Raw genomic sequence first — 11510 nt, forward strand, 5'->3', positions numbered from 1 at the left:
CAAGAATGTTAGTTGGTTTAGATTGATTGAAATGAGAGTAAACCTTTGTTTCAATAACTATACAATTCTCCTTGTAATATCTTTTAGGGGTGAAAATGCTGGTAAATCTATTTGGATAATCTACATCAATTTTGTTATTAGTACTCCATGTGTTAGAGGTGCCTTTTGATAACGTTCCATAATCACATTTCTTGTTATTGATCATTTCTCTACATTCGGAAAGTGTAATTGGATAATGATTAAGCTCTTTTTCAACCAAGTGTTCATATCCAGAAAGGTCAGTATATACTGAAACTTCGCTAACTAATTTTTTACATAGTTTTGCATCTGAAACATATTCAATAATGTTTGGTTTGAATACTTCATACTGAACTATTTCTGATTTACTGTTTAGCATTCTATGATAATTGCATTTGTGTAGTTTGGGTATTCTAAAATATTGGATTGGGGAGTTTTCCGTACAAATAATAGGCTTGGTGGATGCTTCTTGAAACCATATCAAGAATAAAAACACCGTTACAGTTCTAAAGTTTATACGCATTTAATAGTTGATAAAAATCTTTTAAATTCTTGCTATATAAATCATCAAAAATGATAGAAGCCGTTGATAGAATACTCGTAGTTGACGCTCCTATTGTGACTGATACTTCCATTCAAAAAGAGAATCTCATAAGTGTTTTTCCTTCTTCAGGTTCTAGTTTAAATCAACATGGAGAAATTAATTTTGTTATTGAGACATGTGGTCAGTATCTACACTTGCATAAGTCTTACATTTACCTCGAAGTAGAACTTTCCAAATTAGATGACGCTGCTTTAGCAGAAACTGATGAAGTCTCCTTAACTAATAATGCACCAATGTTCTTGTTTGATAGAGCAACATATAGTATGGATGGTGTTCAAGTAGAAAACATAATGGATCCTGGTAGAGCTAGTTTGATGAAAGGTCTTTTGACTTATAGTAGTACTATGAACAAGCAGAATACTTTTGGCTGGATTTTAGAAACTAAGGATATTATAACATACAAGATAAATAAATATACGAAAAATAGAAAAGGCACTATAACTTTTTGCATTCCGTTGACACATATCTTTGGATTTGCTGAATGCTACAACAAAATAGTCTATGGTAGGAAGCATCAGTTATCACTCTACAGATCTCCTGAAAATAAAAATAGCATTGTATCGTCAGATGCTACAAAATTTACAGCGAAGATGAACATCAAAAGATTACAATGGATTATTCCAAAGATTGTCCCTAGTCTTGAAATGCAGAATAAATTATTGAATATTTTCGAAAGCAGTAAGTTAGTACAAATGCCTTTCATTTCTAGACAATTCGAAAGCTATAATATCCCTAATGGTAATAGGGAATTCACATGGAAGATGGGTACAAAATATGACAAAATAAAATATATTGTAGTAGCATTTCAATGTGCTAGGGATAACAACTATCTGAATGCTAGTAAATTTGACAATTGTGGATTAGAAGAAATTTATGTTGAATTAAATTCAGAGAGATATCCTCATGACTGTTTGAAATTTGATTTTGATAAGTTTAATGCTGTACAACAATACAATTTTGCTAAAGAGTTTAGAAACAGTTACTATGAATCGACAAAGGATTATATTTTTATGGAGGAAGATGTATATTATTACTATTACCCATTGTTGGTGTTCGATGTATCTAAACAAAATGATAGAATTATCCAATCAAGACCTGATGTCACAATCAAAGCTTCCTTTTCAAAGAGTATTGTAAAAAACACAAAATGTTATTGTTTGATTATGAGTGAAAATATTGTTGAAATTAAAGATAATAGAGTCAAAGTAGTAAGTGTTTAATTGAGATTAGTGTCGGGGATCCAAGAATTGAACTTATCGGGATAACCATACCATTTGACAAACAATTCCTTCACACCTTTTCTAGTTCTACGTTTAATAATATTTTCGATTTTATGTTCATCTTTACATTGTTGTAGAATGTGAGTTCTTCCTCATAAAATTTTCCTGTGATTTCTTCGTCTGCTAGATCTCTGATAGAATAAGTAGTAACGTCTCCGGGATGAACTTTTGAAATTTTAAACATTTCTGTACTCCAGTTAGGTAGATAACCTTCAGCAAATACAGCTTTATACTTTGTTATTCTAACTGTATCATCTATTTTAAACTTGCTTCTTATAGGACTTTCATTTTTAAACATTTCTTTTCCGGTTGAGGGATATAAAGTTTCATAAACTTGCTCAGCGTTGTCTTTCTTGGATGCTTCAATAGGAGACATGTTTATGCTGCGGTGATGGTGGTCATTGTATCCTGTAACAAGCTTATCCAGAATATTTACCCATTTATGATCACCTTGATGAGTGAACATTTTCCACATTTTTTCTTTTAGAGTTCTATTGAATCTTTCAATGATAGAAGCTTTCTTGTTCGAGTATGTTGAGAAGTGGTGAATGTTTTGACCTTTAAATAAAGCTTTCATTTCTTTGTTGTAATATTCTTTTCCATTATCTGTTTGAATTTTTTGCGGTTTTCTTTTTTCGAAAATAGTTTGCAACGCATTTGCAGTTTCTTTTCCTGTTTTAGTTTTCAGAGGAATAACCCAAGCATATTTACTGAAGCAGTCTATGACTGTGAGAAGATACTTAAAATCTTTGTTCTCTTCTGCATATGGAATCATTTCGACAAGATCGGATTGCCACTGTTCATCGATATTGTGAACGTAAACTCTTTCAGATTTGAAATTTTTACGAGCAGGTTTATGTAGAGTGTATACATCTTGTTCGTTCAGGAACTTCTTCACAACTTCCGTAGGCTTTTTAGTTTTTCTTTGAAGTTCATTGATACCACAAAATCCAGTTTCCGGATTGTAGTAGGCATCTTCAAGAATTTTTTGAGTTTTCGGAGTAATTTTGATAGGCTTGACATCTCCACCATGTGATAGTTTTTTTGAATTTAATCTACATTTAGTTGTGTTACACACTACACAGTTTCCCTTGATCATTTGTTTATTATTTTTGGTTAGTATTTCAGATATATTATTCGTATCAGTGAATACTTTACACTTGAAACAGAATATCTCCATTTAATGAAAACAAATAAGTTGAATGAATATTTAAAAAACGTCATGGTCAGTTCATGATTCACCACTCTCTTCATATGAGTGTTTTCTGTTATGAAAAAAATAATTTGGGGTAAAAACTTGAAAAAACAGCAAAATAAAAATTTTTTAAAAGTGGTCTAAAAACTGCGTTAGAAAGGACAATTCTATACTCTGGTGACGTATGAAGATGGAAAGAAGTAAAGGGTTTTTTTAAACATGACGTCCCACCTGTCATAATAGACGTCAGCGGGATGAGGGACAGTGTTTTTTCTTTTGAAGTTATTCAAAGTTTTTGATGATTTTATCAAGAATTTGCCTAAAACCCTTCCATTTGGAGGGGTTTTTTAAAATGGGAAAAGTGGGCGGAAAACTGCACCAGAGCGTGACTTTTTATACTACTGTTGTTTATTTGTTTACTGAATAAGCAATACAGGTAAAATACCTTGTTTTTTTTACCGGTATTTTACCTAGCTGAATAACCCGATAAAAAATGAATGACTGTTTTTTCAGTAAACCGGACATTAAAAATACATGATATTAGGTTGGAAGGAAAGTAACTGTCCATTTTTTGATCAGTGAATAACACAAAAACAAGAACTCTCCAAGATTGACAGTATGCACCGTCGTGGTCCCCGACATTCTGACAACATTCAGGTAACTTGTGGATACCATCCCTCTAAAAGCCAGCTGGTCGCGACTCAAAGTATTTTTTCAGTTCAGATTTTACCTCATCTACAGTGTTGAACTATTTCTTGCCAGATGACGTTGCATACCTCCGAATAACTAATAATGAAATTGCCAAATCAGGAGTTTAAGGGGGCATAAAGAAGAGCCGTCCAGCTAAAGCGGTCCAGGTCTTACTTGACTTTCCGTGGAACATAGGATCTCGCGTTATTTGCGGAAAGTCAATTCAGTCCTAAGCCGCTTTGGCTGGAAGGCTGTCCTCGTTTCTTTAACTCCAGCCTTGACCCTTTCATTATTGGTTATTCGGAGATATGTAACGTCATCAGGAGGGATAATAATTTTACACTGTCGATGAGATAAAAACAGATCTGAAGGTATGCTTTGATTTGTGGCCAGCTGGCTTTTAGGCAGATGGTGCCCACAAGTTACCTGAATATTGTCAACATGCCGTGGACGATGACGGTGCATACTATCAGTCTTGGATAATTCTTTTTTTGTGGTTATTCACGAATTGAAAAATGGGCAGTTACTTTCCTTCCAACCTAATATTTTGAATTTTTTCAGGAATATCGTGAAACCTGTATTTGGAGGGGCCGGCCCTTCTATTGTTTCAAGGTACCACCAGAGGGTCCTTCTCTTTTTCCGGCCATTTTTTCCCAAATTTTGCATCGAAAAATTCGACGGAGTTTCGTTCAAAATTCATGAAAATCTGCCAATATCACTAAAATTCAGCAAGATTTTCATCAAAAAATAGAGTTTCAACAAATCATTACTAATAACATTCACCAGATTCTGTATGTGCGTATGTATGTAGCGCACCTTATCACTCATTCAAAGTTAACCGATCAAGCTGAAACCTGGACAGATAGATCAAAATTGTTTTTTAGTTGATGTCCGAACTTTTGGTTTTTCGAAATTTTGATTTTGGAGTCTTCTGGAGACGTTCCTTGGTTTCACCTCTGTAAAGAGTAGTGTGCAGAAGCCAGGAGGTTTAGCCCCAAAGGGGCCTAAACCTACTGGTTTCTATTAAATTGTTGAGTTCCCGGAATATTTTCCACTGAAAAAGTACGAAACTTTTCTGATTTCAAATATATTTTGAATTGGGGTCCTTTTTCACAGAGGGTCCTTCTATTACGGGGGCCCTTCTATTACAGGGGTCCTTCTATTTTTCCAAGCCACTCTCGGAGGGCCCGTCTATTCGAGGGGCCCTTCTAATACAGGTTTTACGGTATTTGCTCAGAATTTCAGTATTTAGGTTCATTTTCATGCTTTTCATCAAGTTTCGTAATGCTTTTATTTGGTCGCATTCAAACCGTTGGTTATGGAATATGAAGTCTTGTTGTTTTTTGAATAATGCATTTCAATGTTTTAAAAATTTTCAAAAAATTTCAGAGAATTTATAAAACTCAACAAAAACATTAGCTTCTTCGATTTTTAACATTTGCAAATTAATTCCCAAATGCTCAATAAAAAAAACTGTTCATTGGTGCATTTGAATAGACGATTCAAGTTTTTACGATTCCACGATCATGTATTTCGTAAAATGTTACGTTTTACGAACTTTGTAAAACAGAAGTTTCATGCACATTGCTGCTACTTACCATTACAAAAATACAGTAAGACAGAATGCGGCGTTCAGAAAAATAATGAAATTTTAGTGGGAATAAAACTATAAACACCCGATTTATAGTCATTAGAAAATTCAGTTCCAATGGAGTCAAATAGCTAAAAATGTAGATTAGAGTAATCTGTTTTCCAGCCAAACTTCGATATTCTGAAAAATGATGTGGACATCTGGACAGACAGACATTAAAAATACGTGATATTCTGAATTTTTTGTTTCAAAACGAAATTTTCTGGTTTCAAAACACATTTTGAAGGGAGGAGGGCCCTTTTTTACAGAGGGCCCTTCTATTACAGGAGGCCCTTCTCTTACGGGGGCTCTTGTATTACAGGAGGCCCTTCTATTACGGGGGCTCTTGTATTACAGGAGGCCCTTCTATTTTTCCAAGACCCTCTCGGAGGGCCAATCTATTAGAGGGGCCTTTCTAATACAGGTTTTACGGTCCGGGGTACTGTACCTTCATATGCTTTCTCTCCTCCAATTCTAAAAGCAAAAACATAACCATCGAATAACAAAAAATTTGAAATTTTGTTCAAAATTCCACAGAATACCATAGAAATTATGTAAATTACAGGGTTCTGGTCCTTTTTCTGAGAGTTTAATCTCTTTGTTAAAACTGAAATTAATAGAGAAACATCGTAAATTAATGTAAAAAGTATAAAAATTGAAAATGCTGCTGGGATGGGAAAAACGAACATTTTTTGGGGGGAAATGAGCAATTTTTGGGAAAAGAGGATTTTAGAAAAAAGATGGAAAATTTATGAGCTCCTCGTTAAAAATGACTTTTGGATTCTCAGAATTTTTTTCAGAAAATTGAAAAAAGGGAGAACAACGAGGAAGTGAAATTTTTAGTGAATTTCTCCAAAATGTGTAATTGACAATTTGAAAAAAAAGAGAACTAGCAAATAATTCGAAAAACCATTTATTACAAAACCACATTCAATTCAAAACCAAAAAAAAACAAGAACCAAAAACAACAAGTACAGTAATCCAAAACTGCAAAAAATTCGAGAATCCAGAATCGAGAAGAGGTTCTCCAGTTGCAAAATCCTCATCATAATCATCTCCATCCACTTCCACGTAATCCTCCAATTCTTTTGGTAGAGTTGCTGTTTCTGGAAACTTTCTTTCAGAATTTCCCAAAATACTTGGTCCCGGAGATGTTGAGTTTGGATATGGTGCTTGGGTTATTGGCTGGATTTTTTGTTTGGGAATCAGGCAAGGTTTAGAAGACGTGGGGGATTCTGAAGACGCTGGTGTTGAATTTGGAGGTTCGTTAGGAAGGATGGTGAGATTTTTGAATTAATCTGAAAACTAAATATTCAAAAAATTTGTTTCAATCAAAAAACAATACTCACGGTGTCTCCTCCGAAACACATAATCCTTGCTCCCTTTTGTAGTTTGGTCCACAATTCATATACCCGTATTGATTGTCCCAGGTGCTTCCATCCATATTTTTTCTACATTTTGAATTTCAAAAATATTCTCCAAAAGTCACAAATACTTACTCAAATCCAAACAGGCACATGATTTTAAAACCATATCCTAGATTCGGTTTCTCAGAACAGGCAATGGCAGACTGTAGGGGATGAATGTGCTCGCTTGTATGGTTGATATACCCTCTGGATACTGTAACATCCGATTTACGTCATTTTTCAACTCGTCGGATCCTGTTGTGTAATTGGAAATAAATGTAAATCTCCAATTTTCCATATTTTGAAGCTTGAGGCTCGTATAGTTGATCCTTCTCACAATTCTATCAAGTTCTTCGTTCCAATTCTGGAAAAGAAAAAATTTTCAAAATCTGATTTGGGAATCTGAAAATTTCCTCACCAGCTTTCTCATCCTATAGTACCCATTTAGAGAGGCAGTTTGCCGCCTTAAAGAGTTCAAACCATTTATGAACTTCTCCTGAGCAACGTCCCATGAGCATATTCCACCCGATTTTGTGTATTTCCATTTGCATTGCGAGCCAGGCACTCCTTTCCTCCATTTCCTACCCGCATTTCTGAAATTGGGTTATCTTGAAAACCAGATAAAACACTTGATGAAAAAAACTTGACCAAGTTTTCTCAAATTTTCCAATTACAAATTGCATAAAAATCAGTGTGTGACTTCCGATTTTCACTTACCGGTAACGGCTTTTTTGGCGATTTTACCGGTAATTTATGAATGCTGTTTCTGCTGTTTCACTAGCTTTTTGACAGTTTTGCAACAGTTCGAAAACGTCGCGGTTCTAAAATGTCGCAGTTCTAAAATGTCGCGGTTCTAAAATGTCGCAGTTTTAAAACGTCGCGGTTCTAAAATGTCGCGGTTTGAATGTCCCAGTTCAGAAACGTCGCGGTTCTAAAATGTCCCAGTTCTAAAATGTCCCAGTTCTGAAACGCCGCGGTTCTAAAATGTCGCGGTTCTAAAATGTCGCGGTTCTAAAATGTCGCAGTTCTAAAATGTCGCAGTTCTAAAAAGTCGCGGTTCTAAAACGTCGCGGTTCTAAAATGTCGCGGTTTAAATGTCCCAGTTCAGAAATGTCGCGGTTTTGAAATATCGCAGTTCTAAAATGTCGCGGTTCTAAAATGTCGCGGTTCGAAAATGTCGCGGTTCTAAAATGCTAAATAGAATAAAAACAGACATTTAATTTTTGAAGAAATTCACAAATATGCTCATGGGTTCATCGAAGATTTTTCAAATTTTTTTTTCTTGAAAACGTCCCTCATTTTTTTGATTGCAGATGCAGAGCCAAGCATATTGGCAGATGTGCTCTCCCATCTTCCAAGAATGGAGAAAATATGCCAGGTATTCTGGCGGTTATGTGGACAGTTGCGCTCCGAAATGTGACAGACCAATTCAATATTGCTTCGACCGGAAAGTTTATGGAAAGTGCCAATTATCTGGGTGCAAAAGATTGACAATGGTCAAATGCGCGTATTGTGCCAAGAACATATGTTTTCAGCAGTTTGTCATCGAATGCCACCGATGTGTTTAGAATCCTCAACTGTTTTTTTTTTCAATAAAAGAAAAAAAAAAAAAATTGAAAACATTTTTTGAAAAATCTTCGATGAACCCATGAGCATATTTGTGAATTTTTTCAAAAATTAAATGTCTGTTTTTATTCTGGAAAATGCCTATTCATAACGAGAAACTCCCGAAAAACATGTTTAGATTGCGTAAATTCTATTCCAGAACCAGTTATGACAGCTTAAAATAAAACAAAAAAAATTTTGCAAAATTTTTGAAATAGGGAGAATCGAACCTACAACCTTCCTCCTCTGGACTTGCCATTTTACCACTTTACCACACTGCTGATTGAAATCTATTGTTTTAAAAGAAATACACTATTCCGTGAAAAAAATTTCACGAGAAATTGCTTAATCATAGGGAAACTTTTCTAGGTCATAACTCAGCTCACGTGAGCATTTTGCTGATTTTTTTAACAGATTTGGAATCCTCATAAGCTCTTCTATCTGCTCCCAAAATTTCAAAAAAAAAGTTAAAACTGCTCCCTCAAGTAACTCCCTTGTGATAAAAAATTCAAAACTGACTTTTTTCAGCCTTATCAATCTTCATTTATAGCTAGTTTCTTATCAAGATGGCCTAGTGATCTACAAGAAACTGTTTAGAATACGTGAAGTTTTTAACGCGGAATTTTCTGAATCAATCAAAAGTCAATTTTTTAATTCTTTGAATTTTTTTTCTTGAACACGTGAACCGGAAAAAAATTGCACTACATTTTGTATTTGGTTTTTTTGAAAAACGTGGACTTGTTTTCAGTACTTAAATTTTTCCCCTTCAGTTTCCAACAATCCAAAAAAAAAGTGTCCAAATAAGCTGAAAAATATGAAGACCCTTTTTGCCATCTGGATTTTTTGGACCTTCTCAATCGAGTCTTCTGGAGTTTCTTTGGATGTGGAACAAAGGGATTTTATAAAAAAATTGAATGAATTAAGAAGAACATACCGAAATTCAAGTTTCAAAATGCATGAATTAGAATGGAGTCGAGATCTGCAAGATATTCTGACGACTCTGGACTTCAGGAAAATAGGAGGAGCATCATATAGACCATGGAGGTTCACAATGATTTCGAGATATGAGAATGGTATTGACGAGTTGGAAAAATCTACAAATTCAAATGTAGGAACGGGCCAGTCTGATCTTGTCTGGTATAATCCACGCCTGGAGCATATCGTACCACATCAGACAAATGTGGCTTGTGCGAAAAAAGAAAAGCTTTTCGAAAATTTCAAAATCCTATGCTTGTTTGGTCCGTCAAAGTGGCTTCGGAAAATATTTAAAGAAGGAGATCCGCGTGCATCCAAGTGCTTAGATGGATATGAGGAAGATAACGGATTGTGTGTAAGAGCTGGAAAGTGGGTGTCTTAATTTTCAGATTTTCAAAATTCAGTAATTCTCATCTGTGACTTTTCAAACTTGGAACTTTTTTGTCTTGAATTTAGAATTACCGTAAACACTCGAAAAGAATGTCACCCGGATCGTCCACTTTAAACCTATATATCTCATTTTTTCTGAAAGATAACAAAAAGTTATAAACTGATAAAGTGTTTATCATGATGTCAGCAACCTTTTATTAGTCAACCACTTTTTGATATCTCTCACAGAAAACGAGATACATGGGCTCAAATTTGACGACTCGGATGACTTTCTATTAGAGTGTTTACGGTAAGTTGATTTTCATATATATTTTTTTAGAAAAATTTAATTCTCAAATTTCCAGAAAAACACAAACTGGAACGGATTTTACTACAAATAATCCAACAATCCAAAAGCAAGAAAATGATCAACCAGGTCCAGAACAACTCCAATTTATACAGAAATTGAATGAAAAACGGCGAGAATATGCTGTAAAGTGGAATATTTCAAATATGCATGAATTGGTGTGTATGACTTTTTAAACTGATTTTTTAAAAAAATTTTCAGAGTTGGAATGTCAAACCGAATGAAACCTGGACCGAATTCACAATGGAGACTGGTGGCTTTGACGGAGAATTGGTAGAGTTAAAACAAATAATTCAAGGAAACAAAAGTGTTGAACATGGACTTTTGGATCCTATGAAAATTAGAATAAAATGTGGTTATGACGATGATAATAACACCCGACTGTATTGCATTTTTGCACCAGGGTAACAGGATTTGGAAATAAGCCGAATTTTCCGATTTTTTTTTCAGAAATGCCACTACAAAATACGAAGATGGTACTCCTGGATCAAATTGTCTTGCTGGATTCGAAAATAATCATGGTTTATGCTCTCGGGCCACAACGAAAGCCACCACAAGGTTAGTTGAAAATTTTGGATTTTCAATTTCAAAAAAAAATAGAAATTTCTAGAACCACATCTCCAGGCCGGAATCCAGGAAATTCTATAGAAACGAGAACTCTACCGAAAGAATTGGAGGATTACGTGGAAGTGGATGGAGATGACTATGATGAGGATTTTCCAACTGGAGAACCTCTCCTCGATTCCGGATCTTCGAATTTTTTGCAGTTTTGGATTACTGTACTTGTTGTTTTTGGTTCTTGTTTATTGATTTGAATTGATTAATAAAGATTGATTGTTTTTATGAATTCAGACGTTTCAAAGCAAATTTTGAAGAGATTTAGAAAACTGGAGAGTTCAAAAACAAAAAAAGTCGAAAAATAGAAATTCCAAGAGATACTGTAAAACCTGTATTAGAAGTGCCGGCCCTTCTATTGTTTCAAGGTACCTCCGGAGGGCCCTTCTATTACAGGGGCCTTTCTTTTTTTTCCGGCCAGTTTTTTTCCAAAGTTTTGCATCGAATTCGACGAAGTTATTTTCAAAATTCATGAAAATCTGCCAATTTTACCACAATTTAGCAAGCTTTTTTGATAAGTCTGGTATTCCTAATGTTATTGGAATAGCGTACCCCTTCCACTTTACTTAGAGCCAATCACAGATAGAGCACGGTGATTCTAATTTATAAAGGTTCATTATGAATCTAAAATAAGAGAAGAAAATTAAATGGGGGAAGTTAATCTAAAGAAAAAGAGTAAATCCGAAATCCCCAAAAAACTCCGTGGAAAAGGAAGAAAATTCAAAAAAAAAGGTGCCGCCGGGGGACGAGGATTCT

At 34.7% G+C, this 11510-nt stretch overlaps 4 protein-coding genes across 4 annotated transcripts; 2 read left to right on the forward strand and 2 right to left on the reverse strand.

Annotated features, from left to right (window-relative positions):
* Positions 1 to 591: 591 nt before the first annotated feature.
* Positions 592 to 1408, forward strand: CBG22825 (the record flags this gene model as incomplete). The annotated part of the gene is made up of 2 exons (XM_002638234.1): positions 592 to 1300; positions 1332 to 1408. The coding sequence occupies 2 exons, from the start codon at positions 592 to 594 to the stop codon at positions 1406 to 1408; spliced, it is 786 nt and encodes a 261-aa protein (XP_002638280.1).
* Positions 1409 to 1912: 504 nt separating this feature from the next.
* CBG22824 lies at positions 1913 to 3001 on the reverse strand (the record flags this gene model as incomplete). Its single annotated transcript, XM_002638233.1, has 1 exon — positions 1913 to 3001. The coding sequence occupies one exon, from the start codon at positions 2999 to 3001 to the stop codon at positions 1913 to 1915; it is 1089 nt and encodes a 362-aa protein (XP_002638279.1).
* Positions 3002 to 6347: 3346 nt separating this feature from the next.
* Positions 6348 to 7253, reverse strand: CBG22822 (the record flags this gene model as incomplete). The annotated part of the gene is made up of 3 exons (XM_045238423.1): positions 6348 to 6602; positions 7056 to 7187; positions 7242 to 7253. 3 exons carry the CDS (start codon positions 7251 to 7253, stop codon positions 6348 to 6350), a joined length of 399 nt encoding a protein of 132 aa, XP_045097667.1.
* Positions 7254 to 9380: 2127 nt separating this feature from the next.
* Positions 9381 to 10954, forward strand: CBG22821 (the record flags this gene model as incomplete). Its single annotated transcript, XM_002638231.1, has 5 exons — positions 9381 to 9772; positions 10138 to 10297; positions 10341 to 10543; positions 10590 to 10697; positions 10750 to 10954. 5 exons carry the CDS (start codon positions 9381 to 9383, stop codon positions 10952 to 10954), a joined length of 1068 nt encoding a protein of 355 aa, XP_002638277.1.
* Between the last annotated feature and the right edge of the window lie 556 nt (positions 10955 to 11510).

Source organism: Caenorhabditis briggsae, assembly GCF_000004555.2.
Source record: "Caenorhabditis briggsae complete genome, chrV, whole genome shotgun sequence".
Lineage (NCBI taxonomy): Eukaryota > Metazoa > Nematoda > Chromadorea > Rhabditida > Rhabditidae > Caenorhabditis > Caenorhabditis briggsae.